The following is a 22,714-nucleotide window of genomic DNA, read 5'->3' as shown; positions in this document are numbered from 1 at the left end:
GCCTACTTAACTTTGTACAACCTTGCATTTAGTACTGGTCTGTGATCATTGCAAGTCTATTAATATTTTCTGGGACACTAGAAATTTGCAGAACATTAGTTGGAAAAATACTATATTTAGACATCATTAATTCAGTTATGTACAGTGTAGAAGTTTGATAGGTCAAAATATCTTTATAGCATCAGTAAATACTGTTATTAAAATCTGAATTATAAATTAGTAATTGTGAAAATGACAAAGGTCCAGAGTACAATGATTTTCTTTTTTTTTTTTGTGTGTGTGTGTTCTTTTCAGTTTCTTTTATTTTTTTTTATTTTTTTTTTAACCTTTTTTTTTTTTTCTTTATTGAATCACCGTGGGAAAGGTTACAAAGCTTTCAGGTTTAGGTCTCAGTCATGCAAATTTCAAACACATTTCCCTTTACCAAAACTCATTTTTTACCATGAAGAACCCCAATAAAACCCCACCCCCCCACCCCTCCCAGTCCCTGTGGGGCAGATGAAATCTAGTTAACACTCTATCTGCTTTGATTAGATTCATTGTTTCAATAAAAGATTCACCACTATTATTTAGAGTTTACCCCCCCCCCCCCAAATCAGACATGCTGAAAAAGCATTGTGAAGTGATTTGCTTTCTACAGCTGGGTTCAAGAATTAAATGTTGTTTTGAATTTCTGCTATTTTACTTATTGACCCTGGAAGTATTTCTACTGAAAGTCAGATAGTTAAGAAATTGGTTTCTGTGCACTGGAGACGTGGCCGTGCTGGAGAGCCGCTAGTGGGGGGCAACTGGTGGCCTCGGTAGGGCGTGAAGGGCGGACCGAAACGCCCCCCTTCCCATGAGGTTTTAGTCGCCCCCACTCCCCCGGCTCATACCTGCTGTCCACAAGGCTACCATGCGGCCGCCATCTTTCTTTCCAGAGAGGAGAAGGCGACTGGGGCAACACCCTTTCCCCTCTGGACAGACCTGATGGCCTGGATTAACGCATAGTCCATTCACTTTTCTGCTCCAAGCTGCCGGGTTCTGCATTAAGTCCTTGTGCTTCTGGGGCCGTGGCCGTGCTGGAGAGCCGCTCGCAGGGGGCAACTGGTGGCCTCAGTAGGGCGCGAAGGACGGACCGGAACGCCCCCCTTCCCATGAGGCTTTAGTCGCCCCCACACCCCCGGCTCATACCCGCTGTCCACAAGGCTCCCATGTGGCCGCCATCTTTCTTTCCAGAGGGAGGAGGGCGGAAGGGACCAACACCCTCTCCCCTCCGGGCAGACATGATGGCCTGGATTAACGCATAGTCCTTTCACTCTTCTGCTCCAAGCTGTTGGGTTCTGCATTAAGTCCTTGTGCTTTTGGGGCTGTGGCCGTGCTGGAGAGCCGCTCGTGGGGGGCAACTGGTGACCTCGGTAGGGCGTGAAGGACGGACAGAAACGCCCCCCTTCCCATGAGGTTTTAGTCGCCCCCACTCCCCCGGCCCATACCTGCTGTCCACAAGGCTCCCATGCAGCCGCCATCTTTCTTTCCAGAGAAGAGAGGGCGAATGGGGCAACACCCTTTCTCCTCCGGCAGACTTGATGGCCTGGATTAACGCATAGTCCATTCACTTTTCTGCTCCAAGCTGCCGGGTTCTGCATTAAATCCTTGTGCTTCTGGGGCCGTGGCCGTGCTGGGGAACCGCTCGTGGGGGGCAACTGGTGACCTCGGTAGGGCGTGAAGGACGGACCGGAACGCCCCCCTTCCCATGAGGTTTTAGTTGCCCCCACAGCCCCGGCTCATACCTGCTGTCCACAAGGCTCCCATGTGGCCGCCATCTTTCTTTCCAGAGGGAGGAGGGTGGAAGGGACCAACACCCTTTCCCCTCCAGGCAGACATGATGGCCTGGATTAACGCATAGTCCATTCACTTTTCTGCTCCAAGCTGCCGGGTTCTGCATTAAGTCCTTGTGCTTCTGGGGCCGTGGCCGTGCTGGAGAGCCGCTCGCGGGGGGCAACTGGTGACCTCGGTAGGGCGTGAAGGACGGACCGGAACGCCCCCCTTCCCATGAGGTTTTAGTCGCCCCCACACCCCCGGCTCATACCTGCTGTCCACAAGGCTCCCATACGGCCGCCATCATTCTTTCCAGAGAAGAGAAGGCGAATGGGGCAACCCCCTTTCCTCTTTGGCAGACTTGATGGCCCGGTTTAACGCATAGTCCTTTCACTTTTCTGCTCCAAGCTGCTGGGTTCTGCATTAAGTCCTTGTGCTTCTGGGGCTGTGGCCGTGCTGGAGAGCTGCTCGTGGGGGGCAACTGGTGACCTCGGTAGGGTGTGAAGGACGGACCAGAACGCCCCCCTTCCCATGAGGCTTTAGTCACCACCACTCCCCCGGCTCATGCCTGCTGTCCACAAGGCTCCCATGTGGCCGCCATCTTTCTTTCCAGAGAGGAGAGGGCGAATGGGGCAACACCCTTTCCCCTCTGGACAGTCATGATGACCTGGATTAACGCATAGCCCGTTCACTTTTCTGCTCCAAGCTGCTGGGTTCTGCATTAAGTCCTTGTGTTTCTGGGGCTGTGGCCGTGCTCCAAACTTAACTACGATTTTCAGAGAGAAGCGTTGGGTAGTTTACTTTGTATATATGGATCACTTTGTATGTAGAGAGATGTTTTGAGGAAAAGTCCTAGTTCCCGCATACTCGAGCTGTGGTTGTTGAGGCTTCTGGTCACCGGGGTCCCATCTGGGGGAGGCGGGATGCGGTACCTACCCCATCTGGGGCTTCCCGATGATCTCGGCTCTTTTTGGAATCTGTTTTTCTCTTTTTTTCCTTCGGGATCTGTGGGTCCCGCCCTCCATGTTGTCCTTCTCTTTCTACAATGATTTTCTTAAGTGTCTTTTTTTTTTTTTTGGAGGGGGTTTGGGTGACACCTGGCCATACTTGGGATTATTCCCAAAACTGAGTGCTTTGTGTCACTCCTGGAAGTGCTTGGGGGAGCATGTGCTGGGGAGTGAAACAGTGGCGGCGGCAGGAGTGTTTGGACCACACTTGCTCTTGGTTCTGTCCTCAGGGACCACTCCGGCAGATATAGGGGACCATGTGGGGTGCCAGGGATCAACCCAGGTCGACCATGAGCAAGGCATACACCTTATCCACTGTTCTATCTACCACCCCTCAAATTCTTCTTTCTTTTTTTCCTTTCGTTTTATTTGGGCCACACCTGGCTGTGCTCAGGGCTTACTCCTGGCTCTGAGCTCAGTGAATTATTCCTGGTGCTGCTTAGGGGTACATATCGGGTGCTGGGGATTGAACCTGAATTGGCTGCGTGCAAGACAAATGCCTTACCTGCGGTACTATCATTCCAGGCTCTTATTTTTTTCTTTTTTTAGTGGAGTGGGGGTGGGGGTGGGGGGAGTATTGGGCCACACTCAGCTCAGGGGTTATTCCTGACTCTGCATTGATGCTCAGAGAACATTATGGGATGCCAAGGATCAAACCCCAGTCAGCTACATTCAAGGCCTCCCCACTGTACTATGGCTCTGGTCCCTCAATTTCTTTTTTACTTCAAGTTTTGCATACAGTATTTGGTACTTTTATTTGGGCGGGGTGGGGGGCTTGGAGGGGAAGTGTAGAATAATTTACATGTAGTTTTACATCATAACTTTGTTTTCCCCACTGCTTTAAAATTAGTGTTTTCATGCCATTTCAGTTGATTGTTTTTGGCCACACCCCGTGGTGCTCAGGGCTCACTCCTGGCTCTGTGCTCCTCAGGGATCACTGTGGGTGATGCTTCAGAAACCGTATGAGGATTGAATCTAGTCTGTTGCTTGCAAGGCAAACAACCTACCTTATGTATTATCACTCTGACCCCTGATTTTTTTTTTAATAGTGGTCAAAGAATAATTTAGTTTTTCTTTACTAGTGGACAATTAAGCTATTTCCAGATTTTCTTTTGTAAATATCTTCAAGATTTAGCTTAAAATTTAGTTTGAGGTTTAATTCTTGAAATTGTTTTAAATGTTGATGGTAATATTCTTACAGATTTTGAGGCAACTTTAAATTTTCACATACAGTCCTACTTTTGTTTAGATATAGTGGGTATGTTAAGATAGAAATGCCCAGTGGAAATGTTAAGGTGGCTGTGATGTCACCAGTTATATTTTTGGTATATTTACCATCTTAGGAATATATTCTTTTTTTCTAATAGACTTGTTTAAAAGCTCTGCTTCTGCTTCTGCTGATGTTTTTTCTTAATACCTTAATTTATGTGACTTTACTTAACTTCTTCAACATTTCCATCTTTCCAGTCTGTTAAAAAAATTTTTTTTAAATCTGCAACAGGATTATAATATTGCTGAAATAATTACTTAGGATTTGTGATTTAAAAAAAAGTTTCCGTGGCCAGAGCAATAGTCCAGTAGGTAAGGCACTTGCCTTGCTTGCGGCTGACCTGAGTTTGATCCCCAGCATCTCATATGGTCCCCTGAACACTGCCAGAGGTAATTCCTGAGTGCAGAGCCAGGAGTAACCCCTGAGCATTGCCAGGTGGAACCAAGAAGTTAAAAAAAAAAAAACCCATTTCCAAAACACCCCATTTATTGACTTGTTTTTTTTTCCCCCAAAATTAGAGGTTGTGAACTTTGTTCTTTTTTTTTTTTTATTTTGCTAATGCTATTTCATTTCTTTCCTCAACAGATTCAAAAGCTTTGTGACAGAGTAGCTTCGTCCACTTTGCTGGATGATAGAAGGAATGCTGTGCGTGCTCTTAAGTCACTGTCTAAGGTCTGGAACTCTTGGTCCTTCTCAAGTTTATTAAATTGGCTGTTAGGTTAATGTTTCTTTAATAACATTTTACTTTTTCACATGCAGAAATACCGCTTGGAAGTGGGTATTCAAGCTATGGAACATCTTATCCATGTCTTACAAACAGATCGGTAAGTTTCTTTAATAATTTGCCTAATTTTCCTTGAAATTTTTATTAATTTGTTTTAGAATCACTATTCCAGATTGATGACTATTATGGCTATTAAGTTTTATTTTTAGTTGTCATTTCAATTGACATTTATTGCATACTGGGTAGGAATCATTTTACTAAACATCACAGCAGAAATTATGTCAATCTTCAGAAGTTGAGCACTTTCCAATCTATAAGAATAGAATAAAATAGTTGCTAATTAAAGTCTTAGGATTTTTCGGTTTAGACGAATGGGTGTTTTGATGTTCCCATAGATATGCTCCAGTGGAGCATTCTCAGCTGGGAGCCATGGCCCTCAGGATATTCCAAAGAGACCACAGGTGGAAATCATGTAAATATGGAGCTGTGGCACAAGACTAGTGCACCAACCAGTATGACAGAGTTGCAGGAGGGAAATAAGGTCAGCAGTGCCATGTTTAGGAAAAGATGCAAAAACACTGCTGGTATACTATTCCATGGTACATACACTACTATATTAGTTATCCACACTTGTTTTTATTAGAGAAATAAACTGTATTAGGGTGATTGAGCTATATCTAGCAACTTTGCTGGTGACCTCATTAGTTTTGATAGATTTTAAGTAAACTGCTCAGGGTTTTCTTTATATAAGATCATATCATCTCTGAATCACTGTATCACTGTCTTCCTGATGTTCATCGATTGCTTCGAGCAGGCCCCAGTAACGTCTCCTTCATCCTAGCCCTGAGATTTTAAAAAGTGCCACATTCAAGGCTCTTTCAGGGTCAGGAGAATGAAACCCATAATTGTTACTGGTTTTTGGCATATTGAATACACCACGGGGAGTTTACCAGACTCTGCCATGTGGGCAGGATACTATTGGTAGCCTGCCAGGTTCTCCAGAGTAAAAACTAGATGATAAGATGCTTCCGGATACAGGGTTTTTATAGTCTCTGCGTCTTGGCCATTGATGGGATTACACGGCGCCAGGGGCAGTTGGTGGGTGTAACGTCTACATACTAGAAGATGGGGGATCTGGGTGGAGGAGGCCCCAGTCCCAATCTGAGCAGGCTTGGAGATCTATGCCCCACACACTTACTCTTTTCTTTTTCCAGGTCACACTCAAAGGTGTTCAGGGCTTATTTCTGGCTTTAAGCTCAGGGATCACTCCTAGCAGAGCTTAGGGTACCGTATGGGGTGCCAGGGATTGAACCTGGGTCAGCTTCATGTGAGACAAATGCTTCTTTCTATTTTCTAGTTGTATACCTCTTATTTCTTTTTCATGCCTAGTTCTAGCTAGGTAGATTGTTGGTCTTAGAGGACTAGAAGGGATACTGCTTCTTGTTAATGGAGAAAGAGTCAGTCTTCCTTGGTTCTACATGCCGTTGGTTGTGGGATTTTCTTAAATACCCCATATGTTTCTGAAGGTTTCTTCTGTTCTTACTTTTTTAATGTCTGTAAAGATGATCTTCAAAATTTCTCAAAAACAGATGTTTAAGGCCACACCCAGTGGTACTTGGGACTTAACTCTAGGCTCTGTACTCAGAGTTCAGGGGGCCATGTTGGTGCCAGTGTGGTTCCTGTGACTCACAGGACACTCTCTTTGTTTGAGTGTAACTTGGATTTGGGATCCCTTTCATCCTTTATCTCTGCTTTTGTCATCATACCTGATCAGTTCAGATTCACTACATCTTTAAACTTGTTTTCGCTGTAGACGCCATTTCACAGAATCTGTCAGTGATTAAAATATTATACTTAATCCTCGATTTTCTTGTAAAATAAGTGCAGAGAAGGGAAAAAACTCTGTATTCTTGTTATATAACCTTAACGTACATATTGTAAAACATGTATATAAATGTAAATATTACTTTGCTGACTTTAAAATTGTTGGATCTGTTTTCTGAATGTGTTTAAGTTTTTGTTACTGTATATAGTTATATATGGATGTATATGTATTTTTTCATATACATATGAGATCATTTTATACATTGTTTTCCCTGTTGCCATTTTCAAGTGGGCTTCAATTGCCATATCATTAAACATGTTCTTCAAAAATATATTTTTTTTTATTGTTACTATGAAAGTGCATTTCTCCTACTCCTTTTTTTGTTTTGTCGCCATACCCGGTGGTGCTGGAGGACTCTCCTGGCTTGGGGAGTGGTGCTGGGTGATCCTGCAGTTCCAGGAATTATACCCAGGGTTCCGCATGGAAATTATGCACTCCAGCTCTTTATCTCCTTGGCTCCTTAATTTTGTTTTACTTTGGAGGGTTATATTGCTCCTCAGTGTTCACTATTATAAATAAATCATTAAACATTTTTTTATGATTTGCACTCATATTTTCTTAGAGAAGATTTTTAGAAAAAGAATTAGAATTCTATACAATTCTATAATTTAGTCTTACTAAATACCCGTGTAAATATGATAACAGGGGGCTAGAGAGATATAATACAAAGAGGAGGATGCTGACCTTGTACATGGCTGATTGGGTTTGATCCCCTAATACCCCACATGTCCCCTAAGTTAAGCCAAGAGTGATTTCTGAGTGCATAGCTCGGAGTATGCCCTGAACACCTGACATGGCCCCCAAAAGTAAAAAACAGACAAACAAAAACATACAATTATAACCGCTTGAATTTAATTAGCAGCTTATAAGGATAATCATTTCTCTTTTCTAGTGCCGATTCTGAAATAATAGGTTATGCTTTGGATACATTATATAATATAATATCTAATGAAGAAGAAGAAGAAGTAGGTAAGTTTCTTTCACTGTGTTTTCTGTCCACAAAATTAACTGAGTTATGTCAGTGTTACTGGTTTCACAGTTGAGTATATTTTTCAGTATTATTTATAAGTTCTTTTTCTCTTTTCTTTAATCAAGAAAGGAAAGACAGGGCCGGGGAGCTAGCTCAGAGAGCTGGTGAGTACGTTTTGCATGCAGGAGTCCCAGGTTTGCTCCCTGGCTCTGCATGGTTCCCTGAGCACCACCGGGAGCGGCCCCCAAGCACCGCCGGGCGTGGCCACCCAAAAATATAAAACTAGGGGAATAAAAGGAAGGAAAGACATCAGCTTAGCTCCATAAAAAGTATCTTTAAGATGGTTGCTTTTTTATGGGACTGGAAGATGGGATTAGGTTTTTCCCTTTTAAAAAAATTTTCTGGGGTGGTAGTACTGTGGGTAGGGCACTTGCACGGTCAGTCTTGCACATCTGACACGGGTTCAACTCCCTGAGTCCACAAGGAGTGATCCCGGAGCACAGAGCCAGGAGTAAAACCTGAGCACCGCAGGGTGTGACTCCAAAACAAAACAAAAGTCCCTCCTTACTTGATTTTAGTTGGGTACTATGAATATTGGTAATTCTGGGATTAATTTATTTTGTAATTAAGAACCAAATTACTTTATGAAGTTGAAGAACCTTTTTCCCCATAATAAATACTTAAACTTTTGGGGTTGGGTGATAGTTCAGCTGGTAGGATGCTTGCCTTGCATGCAGTCAACTTGGGTTCAATCCTTGGCATCCCATATGGTCTCCTGAGCACTGCCAGGAGTAATTTCTGAGTGCAGAGCCAGGAGTAACCTCTGAGCATAGCCAGGTGTGACCCAAAAACCAAAAAAAAAAAAAAAAAAAACCAAAAAAGATTTCAAAAACTCGAGCTCTTAACATGATTTATAAAGAACAACAATTTATTAGATTTTAAGAAGATATTTACATTAAATCTTGTATGAAATAATATAAACCAATTTGAAATTCACACATTTCATTGATACATCTTTCTTTCCCTTTTTTTTGGTTTCAAATTACTTGCATAAATAAAATAAGGAAATGCACTGTTTTATTGTCAGCATGTAAGATAACTTTAACTGCCTATAATATCTTCAGTAGCGTTCATAAACCTTATATTCGTTGATAATATTTCTCATAGCTAGGAAGGCAGAATTCCTCACATTGGATTGGCTGTTATGTTGACCGAAAGTGGGTCGTGGTTGTCGAGGCAATCATATGATCAGATGTATTATATTTTTGTACTCATCTCTTCCCCTTCTCCTCCTTTATTCCTGATTGAACTTCACCCATAGCAGGGCAGTCATTCAACATGGAGTCAGATCTCCAGCCCACATTTTTGCGTATTTTGTCAGTCTAATTTAGATGGAAAATTTCAGCTCTTTCAAAATACTGAGATAAATCATAAAGAAATAAAGGGCAAAAATATATGTAAGTATTTTACCTCACAGAGTGCCAGTAAGGGGAATATTTGAAACTATATTATATTAAAGAGTCATGGTTCTTAGACTTAAGTAATTCTTTTTCTTCACTTTTTATTGCTCTGATTCCTATCTTACTGTTTAACTTCATCCATTTCTCAAGATTGAAAATCTTTAGTAAACATAATTTGAAATTCAAGGGAAAAGAGGCTGTCAGTCATGGAGAGTATTTAAATATAATATACACAGGAACGTATTGGAGGAGAAAGAGACATATGTTTTGTAGTTATTTCTCAGTTGAGAAAATTAGGTGTACACAGTAGAACAGGAAATTAGCTTTTTTTTTTTTTAACTTCACGGAGTTATCTTGAGAATTAAGTAAGACCATATGTTAACACTTAGCTGAGGGAGGAAGGAAGAGAGGGAGGAGAGAGGATCACTAAAGAAGTCTAAAATGAGTTTATTATGTTACTAAGAATTCTCTTTAAGAAGTAGAGAGGGAAAGTATTAATATGGAATAGAACTGAAAAATATTGCTTAAATACTTAATTTTTAAAAAATTGACTTTCTTAGGATAAGTAAAGTTTTAAAACCAAGTTTAAGTTTCTATTTGAAACCCCAGAGGCAAAGTACTTGGAGACAGGTGAGAACCAGTGGATAGCGTGGTAGTTCAGTGGTGGATACCACAGCTATGAGACCCAGGGTTTCAACTCTGGCACCTTCGAGCCAAACTAAATCATGTTAGAAAAAAATGACTCTTCAAAAGAGCAATTTTCTAATAAATATTACTCTGTTCTATCCAAAGTATTATTTTTGAATACTTGGATTAAAAAGCTTAAACCCACAAATACAGGGAACTTCACAGAAAGTTGGTTTTTTTATCTTAAGTCCAACAGCTAGTGATACAGCAGAGTTTTTAAAGTGAAGTACTACCTCCAAGAGTTTGCAGAGATTTTAAAGATTTTCTTCAGAGCAGAGATTAACAACTTGCTAAGGCATCACTGAAAAGAAATCTTAAGCATATTTGGACTGGAGAAAATGACTGAAGATTAGCCAGAAGGGACAAAAAGGGAGTAGAGAGGAGAATTGCCCCTCCTTGACAACATTTTCTAACCCTTTACTGCTAAATTTGCTTTGTGTTTTGAATATGTAGCTGTATCCCTTTTAGGATATTTAAGGTATTGAGTTAACGTGAAAGTTTCTCCTTCCAAAAGATTATATTGTGTATTTATTGTGAGCGAGCATTGCTACAAAAGAAACTTTTGCCTACTTTTTGTTTATTTTGTCTACCTTTTCAGGTGATACCGAAGGTAAAACCTTGCATTTGTATATGCATGATGCTTTTAGGTTCAATTACTGATACTATAAAAGGACACTGTCAAGTGATATTTCTGACTGGTTGAAAAAAAGCCCATTCTTTTTTTTTTTTTTACATTTGTTTTACTGCGTAAAAATTCTTTAATTAGAATTTTAATTAGAGGAATAGTTGGTAATCTGCTCTTATTTCTATGGCTGCTAAAAACAGAAGGCCAGAATACCAAAATGTCCTAGTGAATCCTTTAACAAAATTAAAGGTTTTTCTCTTGTAGGACATTTATTCAAATTGTCATTTCTTTTCCTGGAAAATTATTTTTAAGCAGTTCACTTATTAAGAACAATATGGGGTAGGGCGCTTGCCTTGCATGCCTCTGACCTGGGTTTGATCCCCAGCATCCCCTGTGGTCTCTCAATCCCTACCAGGGGTGATCCCTGAGTGCAGAGTTAAGAATAAGTCCTGAACACCACTGGGTGTGACCCCTCCAATAAAACCTCCCAAAATTATATGTATATACATATATATATGTATATATACACAAACATTTTATCTATGTTTGTAGGAACTGGAAATTTTTCCAGTTCAGATAATGCTTATATGTTGATATTGTCCCTTTAAAATGATGCATGTACAATAATGTTTGACTTTTGACATTTTTATAATAATTCATGGAGCTTAATCAATTTTGTCTTTCTTCATTCTGGTGGTCTATTCAAGTTCTGTTTACTTTTAACATTGAAATTTGTTTACTTATAATTAATTCAATTTTATTTTGTTTTACTGTTTTTCCTGAGATCTAATTTTAGTAAATTTAGATGGAAATATTGTTACCGAAAGGAGGCTTAAAATGGTATATAAAAAAATATGTATCTAACAGAAATCTAACAAAATAACTATCACAAAATAACTAATTTATCACTGCAGAAAACATAACATTTTCTGACATTTGAACCTCTTGTTTAAAATCTAAAATGATACCCAACATTATGCCTTATCTCACTTGATAATCAGCTGTTTTCTTGTTCTGTATCTGTAGTTTGTATTATTATTATTTCTTCATATTTGCATATAGCTTTCCATTTTACTGTTTGTATCCTTTTGTTGTTGTTATTGCTGTTTTGTAGCATGGGCCTAAGAGAGGGACAGTTAAGTAGTGTGTTTTTGTATTGCTGTTTTGTAATGCCGGGGACCAAATTCAGGCCCTCGCACATGCGAGGCCTGATCTCTGCCATTGAGCTACATCTCTGGCCTCATGTCCATTACCTTACTTGATCTTCATAGCAATCAGTGAGTGGGTGGGACTTCTCTTTCTCAAGATAAGGAATTGGAAGCCAGACATCATGGTACATTCTCCTCCCGCCTCTCCCTCCTCCCCCCAACTTCCCCAAGTACTACATAGAGATCTGATTACTATATTCTGGCCAGTTTTCTGACAGCATTCTTTATCATGTCTTGTCATATATGTAACTAGTTTTTGGTAGTGTGTGTTTTTTTGTTATTGTTGTTTTGGGTTTTTGTTTGTTTGTTTGTTTTGCTTTTTGAGCCATACCTGGCAGTGCTTATGGGTTACTCCTGGCTCTGCACTCAGGAATCACTGCTGGTGGTCCTCAGGGGACTATATTGTACGTCAAGGCTCAAACCCAGGTCAGCTGCATGCAAGGCAAATGCCTTATCCACTATTTTATTGCTCTGGCCCCAAAATATAACTAGTTTTTGAACTCACAAGGAAATACTTCAAAACATAGGTTTGTTTGGTGATAGTCTGGGGATGAAGTTCAGCAGCAGTGCTCTTGCTTTGCATGTGTATGGTCCTAGGTTCAGTCTGGCTCTGAAAGGAAATGTAAAAGAAATACAAGTGCTCTTGCTTGACCATGGTATGAAAGCACATTTCTTGATTATCCATTTGGCAATGTCTAGAGGCATTCTTGGTTGCCAACACTGAGGGGATTTAGAGGAGTGAAACATCCTTTGTTGAAGTTATAGTGGGAGCCACGCAACCTGTTGTCTTGGGGCCATTTCTGGATGCCTGGTGGAGCTTGCAGTGCTAGGTTTTGAATCTGGGGTTCCCATAGGCAAAGTGTTACGTTCCAGCCTTTTGAACCATTGCCTTGGCCCTAAAACTGGCATCTTGTAAAGGTCAGTGATGGATACTGCCCAACATCCAAAAATGTTATCAGGAGGCCACCCCTGTAATAGAAGTATCGTTAGTTTCTCGATTGCCAGGTTCTGTTTTAGAGATAAGCTTACTCTTTTGAGCACTTACTTACTGAGTACTGGCCTGGATGCTTTGCTTATTTTGAATCTTCAAAGAAAATCTGTTGTGAAAAATGTCTGCATTTTGCAGATGAGGAGACTGCAACTTTATATAATTAGACTATCTGCCTAAAATTCTGTGGCAGCAGAATAGATGAATAGGGGTTATATCTATCTTTTTAAAGGCAGGGGTGTAGTTCAGGATGCAGAGCACCTGCTTTACTTGTGTGAGATCCCAGGTACCTCCCCGCCCTCTCCAAGCCTCCCTACCCCCCAAAAAAAGGGAACCAAGCACAGTTTGTGACCATTTGTTACACTTTTTTCCTTTTTTATGAAAGTATTTAACTGCTTCATCTCCTCACCATGTCTCTGCACGTAGAAGCAATGGTCTCTAGCTGTGTTGGCTGTGCCTCTGTCCTGAGCATGCCAGGTCCAAGGAGAGCACTGTCAGTACTGGTTGTCAATCACTCCTTTTAAACGCTTTCTTCACTTGTTTCTCAGACTAGTCTCCTGATTTTCTTTCCTTGTCAATGGGCTGTTTTTTCTTTCTCTTGTTTGCTATTTCTTTCACCATCACCCCAACCTCTTGCCATTGAAATGTCTTGGGGTAGAGATTTCTTCTCTGTTCGAATTTTCCTTTGTGATCTCATTCAAGCTCTTGACATTAAGTCTTGTATTAATTTGCCACTGTCAGATGTGTATGTACAGCACAGACTTCCACTGAAGAGCTTAAAGGTTTATTCAGTTCCTTACATGGTAACCTCACTTGAAAGGTCAGTTGAAATACAATAGCTCAATGCATGTAAATGGGAGGGGGGACATAGAATACTTACCACCCTTAAGTAGCATCTATAAGCAGATTGTAAATGATAATTTGCATGGTCAATTGTTTAGTTTTTAGTAGTTCTTTGCATATTTAAAAAAATAAAATACATTAAAATAGCCAACAGTTTGTAGACTTTTAAGTCCTAAAGACAAAAAGAAAACCTTTAAAGCAGAGTTGAGCAAGCCAGGGGGAGAACTCCGCGGCCTGATGCATAGGCTTTGTATCCAGGCTCTTCCGCAGCACCTGGAACTACCCCAGCCTCGAACCAGAAGTGGCAGATGCGTACCACTCGGCATAGCCCCCCGAGTCCAAACCAGGCCAATGAATGAGCGAGTGATTGGCGAAATGAAATGTCAAATTCGAATTTCATTGACAAATACCTTCAGAGGCTATATTTAGAGATTGTTTTTTAAAAATACACTTTGATGAGTCTGCAGTTTGCTTAATTGTGTAATAAATTACTTAACATAGTACTATAATTCAATATTGTTTCCAAGACAGAAGGGCTTCCTGGGGCAGGGGTGGGAGGTGTCATGAAGGCCTTTCAGGCAACACCCAGAAGGGGACTGGACCACTCCTGGCATTACTCAGCCAGCCAGGCTGGGACTTCGATGCTCAGCCCAGTGATTTCAGGCTGTTCATATCCTGAGGTGCTGGCTGGGGGTGACCAGGGCCACTCCAGCAGCCCTCAGGGTCCTCCAGCGCCACACCCTGAGGTGCCAGAGAGGATACTGAGGGCCTCCTGCCTCTAAGGCATGCGCTCCAGTCCTTGGATCCATCTCTCCAGCCCTGAAGGATCTAAGGGTTATGAGGACTGATTTAACAGTCAGATCTGCTCTTTGATGCAGTATAATCTGCATTTCAACAAATGTGTAAACATTGGTGTAATCACTTGAGATAGAATGTGTCCATCACCCCCAAAGTTCCCTCATGCTCAAATAAGTTAGACCCAAGTGTCCTTTAAATAATGTGAAAATATAAGTGACTTTTCTTTAAATACTGCATTTGACATTTGAGTATTTAAAGAGGAAAAATGCATGTAAATAACATTGAAAGCTATTTTAAAGATACAGCGTTAGGATGTAATTGTGATGTCACAACCAGCTACGCTATTCTGAGGAAATTATCATTTCTACTTAATGCCTTCAACATAAAAGATACTTTAACATGTTATCACCTTTATTACAGAAGAAAATTCCACAAGACAGAATGAGGATTTAGGAAGCCAGTTCACAGAAATTTTCATTAAGCTGCCAGAAAATGTCACGCTCCTGTTATCTCTGTTGGAGGTAATTTTTAAAAAAATGGAAAAAGAAAAAACAACCCTTGCTACTTGTCATATTAATAAGCTGCTTTTGTTGCGTTTTGGGGTTTTTTTTATTATCTGTTTGTAGGAAATATATATATATATATATTTTTTTTTTTTTAAGGGAAGGGGGTGGTCACACCTGGCAATGCTCAGTATTTACTCCTGGCATTGCACTCAGGATTCACTCCTGGCAATTCTCAGAGAATTGAACCCGGGTCATTCAAGGCAAGTTCCTTACCCGCTTTACTCTCTCCAACCCCAAAGCAGCATCTTTTTATACCAGTGAAATTTGTTGTATCATTATAAGATGTTAATACATGTTTTAAGAACTGTAGACTTGTTAAACAACCTGTTCCTTATTTCTGTTGTTGCAATACTGTTTTATTCAGTCAACAATAAAATGAATTTGATCTGTTCACATTAACTTTTCTTTTTAATGATTAAATTTAGAGAAATGCGAGGGGAAAGAGAGAAAAATATGCGTTCAAGAGAGAACCTGGGCTTCTCCAGAATGGAAAAAGCCTGTTTTTTTAATTACTTTTTAAAAGCTTAGCAAATTATCATGGGTGTGTGTGTGTGTGTGTGTGTGTGTGTGTGTGTGTGTGTGTGTGTGTGTGTGTTTACATGCATGTGCTTTTAGTTTTTGGTATACTATTAGTTGAATTAAAATGTCCTCGAAAATATAAATTTTAGCTATTGAATATTTCAAATTCTTTCTGTTATAGGAATTTGATTTCCATGTCCGCTGGCCTGCTGTGAAGCTTCTTACTTCTCTTTTGAAACAGCTGGGACCTCAAGTCCAGCAGATTATTTTGGTCAGTCCTATGGGTAAGTGATTTATCTTATGTCTTTTTTTTTTAATTGAAAAGTGAGCAGTATTTCCTAAAAGGGGGAATTTAAATGATGTGATAATAAAAGGTTGATAATTTGATTTTCTATTTGTACTTTTGGTCTGCTACTGTTTCATGGTTGTGTGTTCTAGGTGTTTCAAGACTGATGGACTTATTAGCAGATTCCAGGGAAGTTATACGTAATGATGTAAGTTAAATTTGATAAGTAAGTCTATAAATACATATCTTTCTCTTTGTAAATGAAATTTTGTTCGTTTGGTTGGTTGGTTGGTTGGATTTTTGGTTGTTTCCTATTTTGTTTTTTGGGTGACACCCAGCAATGCTCAGGGGTTACTTCTGGCTCTGCACTCAGGAATTACTCCTGGCAGTGCTTGGGGGACCCTATGGGATGCCGGGGATAAAACCTGGGTCGGCCATGTACAAGGCAAACACCAAATCTTTGTTTTAACTTAAACATTAAAAGTTAAATTTGGAGTAATGGTCAATCTTTTAGACCAGTGGTTTTCAGCTGCCAGTCCACAGAAATTTCATGTTGGTGCTTAACATTGTTATGCCTGGACCATGTACCAATACTTTTAAGAATAACCATATATAAATGTTATTAAGAGAATATTCTTCTTGTAAATTTGCTCGATTTGCTCGAGCGGGCCCAGTAACGTCTCCATTGGAGACTTTGTTGTTACTGTGTCTGGCATATCGAATACGTCACGTGTAGCTTGCCAGGCTCTGCCGTGCGGGCGAGATACTCTCGGTAGCTTGCCAGGCTCTCCGAGAGGGGCGGAGGAATCGAACTCGGGTCAGCCATGTTGGCTGCTTGTAAGGCGAACGCCCTACCCGCTGTGCTATCGCTCCAGCCCTAATGATTTTTATTTCTTCCATAGTGGTCCACAAAATATTTGTGTTCTCACCAGTCCGTGGACTTCAGTCATATAGTGTTTCACAACAAATGTCCCCGGTTCCCCCCCGGGAATAAAAGCTCTGCATTTATTGCCGTTGCCCATTCTGAATTGTTTTCATTTATGCATGTATGATTAAATATTTTATATCAGTGTGATTTTTTTTAATTCCTTGAAACTTTTTATGTTATGCACAGCTTACCCTAAATTTTAATAAGTTGCCTTGCACACTGCCAAACCCACTTTAATTATCAGCATGACTTGGTCTCCCCAAGTTCACCAGTTCACCATGTACAATTGCAGGGGCCCCCAAGCACCATGGGGTGTGGCCCCCTAAGCATCCTGAGCATTGCTGAGTAGCCTAAGTGTTCCCTGGCACCAAAGCCCGAGCAGCACTATATTCTCAGGCCCTCAAATTTAGCTAGTGTCCAGTTTGCCAAGAAATAGCCCCCTATCCCCCAAAAGTAAAAATGGTGCTGAAGTGATAGCACAGTGAGTAGGGCATTTGCCTTGTATGTGGCCGACCCGGATTCGATTCCCAGCATCCCATATGGTCCCCTGAGCACCACTAGGAGTAATTCTTGAGTGCAGAACCTGGAGTAACACCTGTGCATTGCTGGGTGTGATCCAAAAAGCAAAAAAAAAAAAAAAAAGAAGAAGAAATGAAATCACAAACACTGAAATTTCACCATTATGTACTTGAGTATGAGTACACATGCCTAAGTTTACATGTGCGTGTGCATATATCTCTGTACACATATGTATGCACAGAATTCCCTTATTTTTTTTCCATAAACTCTTTGCTACCTCTGACATCAGGGTATTATTGGACCTTTCCTGAGGTACCTGTCATTTGACAGTGAAATAAACAAAAGTGCGTGAGAATGTTTTTCAACTTTGGGGAGGTTATATCTGAACGTTGTCTGCCAAAATGTGACGGGGTTTGTTGATTTATAGTATATATTTCACAATTTGTTATTTATTCTGTTGTAAAACGTATACAGTGACATTCTTTGGACAGATGTAGTCATATTCAACTCTCAGGCAATACTGAAAGCTAGAGATTGATGAATATTAAAAAATTGCTGTACATCTATATTATACAGTGAAAAGACAACTGAATTAGGAATTGGTAGGCATGGATTCTCCTATAGGCTCTATCCCTTTGATAGATCACTTGAGGAAAGTAAAATGCTTAATTTCTCAGTTCTTTCTTTTGTTTTTTTGTTTGTTTGTTTGGGGGCCACATCTCACGGTACTCAGGACTTACTCCTGACTCTGTGCTCAGAAATCATTCATGCCAGGATTGAGGAACCTTATGAAATTCCGGGGATTTTAACCCATTTGGTCATGTGCAAGGCAAAAACTCTACCCACTGTACTCCAGCTCCTTCATTTCTCGTTTATTGTTTTCTCTAATTATAAAGAAAGACTTGGTCTTGTAAATTTTATGCCACTTCTAAAGTTCTGTATTTTGGGGGGGCCAGACTGGTAGTAGAGCAGGTAGGGCATTTGCCTTACACGCAACCAACCAGGGTTCGATCCCTGGCATCCCATATAGTTCACTGAGCAGCACCAGGAGTAATTTCTGAGTACAGAGCCAGGAGTAACCTCTGAGCATCGCCAGCTGTAACCCCCAAAACAAATCAAATCAGTGTGTTTTTAAAATTCACTGATTTATAGTATGCAAAGTTGTGGGTTAGTATGCCTTCATATGTGTAATCAGCCCCAGACCCACCAATAGAACTGCCTGCCTTCGTTTGACTTCTTTCAAAACCCTCTCTCACCTGCTATTTGTTTGTTTTTTCATTTGTTTGTTTGTTCTGAGAGCCACCATAATTTTTACTGAGTCCAAGACTTAGTTTTGTCATTTCTTTAATTGTTTTGTTTTGTTTTTACAGTAACTATTAGTAACATCGTATAAAAGTTAAATTCCACTAAACATTATCTTCCCTTTCCCAAAGGGTGTCTTGCTACTGCAGGCACTAACGAGAAGCAATGGAGCAATCCAGAAAATTGTGGCTTTTGAAAATGCTTTTGAGAGACTACTGGACATTATCACCGAGGAGGGGAACAGTGACGGAGGTACAGTATGAAACCACTGACTTAAAGAGATTCCTTTTGTTCCTATTAAATCGATGGACTTCAGCTGCCAGTTCACATACTTCTGCCAGTCTGAAGGTGTAGAAAAATTGAAAACCACTGATCTATCTCTTTGGTTATACCTGTCAGTCCGTGGACCAGGATGCAGCCAGATACTGTTCTGCAAGTGTAAACAAGTTAAACGACATTGTGCTTAATGTATTGTTAACTTGAAGGAATGCCGCTGGAGGGAGATACGGACTCTTGATTCTTTCTTTTATTCTAGTGTGTTGAATGTGGCTTTCTTTTTTTTTTTTAATCCCTTTCCCATTTGTAACTCCTGAGACTTTTGGAATATGGATTGGTGTTTTTCATCATTTCTAGAAAATCTTTTACTTTGTCTCTACCACTTTTTCTCTCTCCTTTCAAGCTCAGATTCAGTTTTCTGTCAGCTGATTTAGTACTCATTTATTTTGTTTTCTGTCTTTTCATATATTTGTCATTCTGGGATTTTTTTCTGGGTTATGCCTTCTTATTTGTTTTCTATTCCATTAATTCTCTTCACCTGTATGTATTGTTTGTTTGTTTTTTTGTTTGGTTAGTTGGTTTTAGATTTGGGGACCACACCCAGCTGCTCAGGGCTTATTCCTGGCTCCATCCTCAGGGATCCTGGTGGGTTCCAGGAACTGTTATCCCTTGGTGGTGTGATCCCCCCCAAAAAAAAATAGAAAGAAAAGAAAAAGAATGTGCTTATAAACAAAAGATACTTTGAATGCGCATTTGCCTCTCTAGATACTAATTTTCTCTTCAGTTGTAGTCTGCTAAGCACTCTTAATTGCTCCAAAGACTTTCTTTAACTCAACATTTTGTTTTAGTTGTTTTTAATAAAAACCTATTATCTGAGTGTGAGGAGAAAAAGGAGTTCTACTTAAGTACATTGAATTAGGACTAGCAAGTAAAGTAGAGTTGACAGTTGGACATATGAATATGGAGAAGAAGGCCATGCTGATGATGGCAGTCTTCAGACTAGAGGGAATCACTCAAAGTAGATACACAAGAAAGATGAGCCCTCGAGTAACCAAGGGTAAGTGCAGACTGAGACTGAGAAGTGCTCGAACAGAGCCTCAGCTGTGCTCGCAGTTAGGGATAGTGGGAGAGCAGGAATTAGTAAGACGCACCTTAAAAAGCTGAACATGCAGGTCCATGATCCGGGTCGCCCAAGAGCTACTGGGTGTGGCCCAAAAAACAAAAAGAGGTTGAGAAGATCCAAACTGAATGAGAAGAGAACCATGGTATTTTTAGGAGGAAATGGGGAATGCAGTTGCTGTCTTGAAAGTCGCTCATATATCAGAGAAGAGGAGGCCAGAAATGTGTGTGAGATTTAGAACATGGAGCTACTGGTGATCTTGGGGGTAGCCGTTGCGTCCAGGGGCACCATAGAATTCAAATTGCAGTTTCGGGGGGAGTGAGTTAGAGATGAGAAAATGCAATTAGAAAACTCACCCCAAGATTTTAGGAACGGCAGGAGAGAATTTGAAATATGAAGAAAATAATAGAAAAGCGAACAACAAAATCTTGCACTGTTCAGTGAACTAAAAGCTTACATATTTGTCACGTGTTTTTGATTTTTTTTAAGAAATAAAATGAAGTTTTAAAATCAGTATATAAGCATACTATTATATGCTGCCAACCTAGACAAGGAATATTATTCTGAATATAGTTCTACAGCTTGCTGTTTCCACTCAACATTCTGTTTATCTCCTGTTAGTAACACGTTACTCTATTCATTTAAAATACTATATATTTGTGCTGGAAAAATCAGACCACAGAGAATAAGGCTCTTTTTATGCACTAGCCTACCTGGATCTGAGCTCCAGCACCACATATGGTCCCCTGAGCACTGCCAGCTGTGACACTAAAAAGTATAAAATGCTATATATTCTGTCATATAAAATGTTAGATATTCTTTCGTATGAATATGTTATGCACTATTCTTATTCTGGGTTGATTATTGGAGCATACCTATTTTGCTAATATAAGCTGTTGTAGTAAGTATCTGTATGTGTTTACTTGTGTGAAATTCATGTACCTATACAAATAGAGTCACTTTTTTTTTATCTTTAACTGATATTGCCAGTCATCTCTCTTACGTGGCCTCAGGCACCATGCGTCCATTAGCAGTGTTCCTAGTTAGTTTCCTCCCATCCCTGTTAGCTCTTGCTTGCCAGTGTGATGGGTAGGAGATGGTATCTCAATGAGACTTTAATTATAATGATATTTATATATGTATGAAGGTATCTTCTGAATTCTTTCCTTTGTTAGTCTGTTTGGCAGCCCAGAGATTCTCGTACTTATTTGGCCTTCTTCCCCCTCTTCAGAAAGCCTAGATTCCACTAGAAAACTTGACAGTACCCCGCTCACACTTCCACCTGGCTTCAAAGGTTCGCCTCCCTGCAACCCCAATCATTCCAGCACCCTCTCTGGATGCCACATGCACCACTTTGGGAAATGCTGGTCTGGATCTACACGAAAACCTCTTTTACTAAAAAAGCTTCCTAAGTCTTTCTGTATCTTAAAAAAATCTTTTACCTTAACCATCTTCAGTAATGTCTTAACAAATCTTTTTCTTTTGTTCTTTCATTTAAAATCAAATTTGTTTGCTGGTCAAGTTCTAAGAAAAACCTCTGTTGACATTTTGTATTGAGTCTGTAAATTTAAGAGAATGATACTTACCATGTTAACTTTTATATCAGTGAACTGAGGGTTGCTATCTCTTAGTTTATTTAGGTCTTTTATGTCAGTGATCTTTCATAATTTTTAACGAAATTTTTATTTCTTTGGGTTTGATCTCTGGCATTGCAATAAAATTCTTTTTAATAAAATAATATAGGCATCATACAGTTACATTTCTGTTATTGTTGTTTTTTTGATTGGTTGGTTTTTTTGTTTGTTTTTGAGCTACACCCAGCAATGCTTAGGGCTTACTCTTGGCTCTTTGCTCAGGGGTCACTCCTGACAGGCTCCGGGGACCATATCAGGTTCCAGGGATTGAACCCAGGTCAGTTATGTGCAAGGCAAATGCTCTATCTGCTGTCGCTCTGGCCCCAATATTTTTATTCATTTTTACTATTTTCCTATTACTTTAGCAAATTAGTGGTGTGTAATACCTGAAAAAGAAGGGCGGAATGGAATCCATAGTGGACATAGGAATTGGCTTTTAACATAGAAAAAGAAGTGCATCTGCCATTGAATTGGAAGGTGTTGGTCTATTTTTAAACCTGATGATAAGGAATTAAGTTGAAGGCCAGAGTCATAGGGTAAGAGTCAATAAAATGGAAGAACATAAAAACCAAGATATCAACAGAAGTGTGTTTTTTGGAGGAAATTTTTCCCCGGTGTCAGGGATCAAACACAGGTGTCACATATGTAGTGCATGTACTATAACTACTGAGCCTCCTCCATAGCCCATAGGTGTACATTTCTTAGAGGCGACCAAGAAAAAACAGAATTTTAAGGCTTTGTAACAGTAGCTTACAAACTTTCAGGGTTGCTAAGACAAATTCCAGTAGTTGTTTAAAACTGATAGGAACCTCAAGGCTCTGAGTTCACATCATGGAGTCAGGGAGATAGTCATAGCGTAGGCCAGTCTCTCAGTTTGATCTTCAGCATCATTCCTCCTTTTTCCCCTGCCCACTCCACCAAGCACAGCCTGGTAAAGCTCTGGTTGCCCTGGAGAAATCTGCACCACAACTCCCTACAAGCTCTGTGGGGTGAGTCCCCTGTTAAAAAATGCTTAGCCAACTGGAAAAGAAGCCTGCCAGTTACAGTGAGGGCTTTAAACATTCTGTTTTCTCCAGAGCCTTTAAATGATCCTCCTGGCAGACCTTATTTAATGAGACCTATGACTCTGCATGAGAGATACTTACAGAGGTTTTTGCTCAAGGGATGAGGACCCACATGATTCAACACTAAGAGGTAAGAAATCCTCTACTCTGAGGATGTAAGACTGACTTTAAAATATATAAAGGTACACCACAGGCATTTTCAGTTAAATGTAATAAAACTCAGGGCTGAGGAAGTAGC

General features: G+C 40.3%; 1 protein-coding gene across 4 annotated transcripts in view; it reads left to right on the top strand.

The window, feature by feature from the left end:
- The window catches only part of USO1 (USO1 vesicle transport factor), an 82,945-nt gene that overhangs the window by 17,958 nt on the left and 42,273 nt on the right, over positions 1 to 22,714 (top strand). For 2 of the 4 annotated variants that reach the window (XM_056111113.1, XM_056111112.1), the window contains exons 2-9: positions 4,660 to 4,746; positions 4,834 to 4,898; positions 7,576 to 7,652; positions 7,779 to 7,817; positions 14,683 to 14,783; positions 15,529 to 15,631; positions 15,786 to 15,841; positions 18,514 to 18,634. In XM_056111113.1, the coding sequence (XP_055967088.1) occupies positions 4,660 to 4,746; positions 4,834 to 4,898; positions 7,576 to 7,652; positions 7,779 to 7,817; positions 14,683 to 14,783; positions 15,529 to 15,631; positions 15,786 to 15,841; positions 18,514 to 18,634 (649 nt within the window). The remainder of the gene's footprint in view (positions 1 to 4,659; positions 4,747 to 4,833; positions 4,899 to 7,575; positions 7,653 to 7,778; positions 7,818 to 14,682; positions 14,784 to 15,528; positions 15,632 to 15,785; positions 15,842 to 18,513; positions 18,635 to 22,714) is intronic. The other 2 variants (XM_056111115.1, XM_056111114.1) reach the window with 1 other exon arrangement.

This window comes from Sorex fumeus, unplaced genomic scaffold (genome assembly GCF_029834395.1).
Source record: "Sorex fumeus unplaced genomic scaffold, SorFum_2.1 ptg000013l, whole genome shotgun sequence".
Classification (NCBI taxonomy): Eukaryota; Metazoa; Chordata; class Mammalia; order Eulipotyphla; family Soricidae; genus Sorex; species Sorex fumeus.
This window is presented reverse-complemented; position numbering and strand designations above follow the sequence as displayed.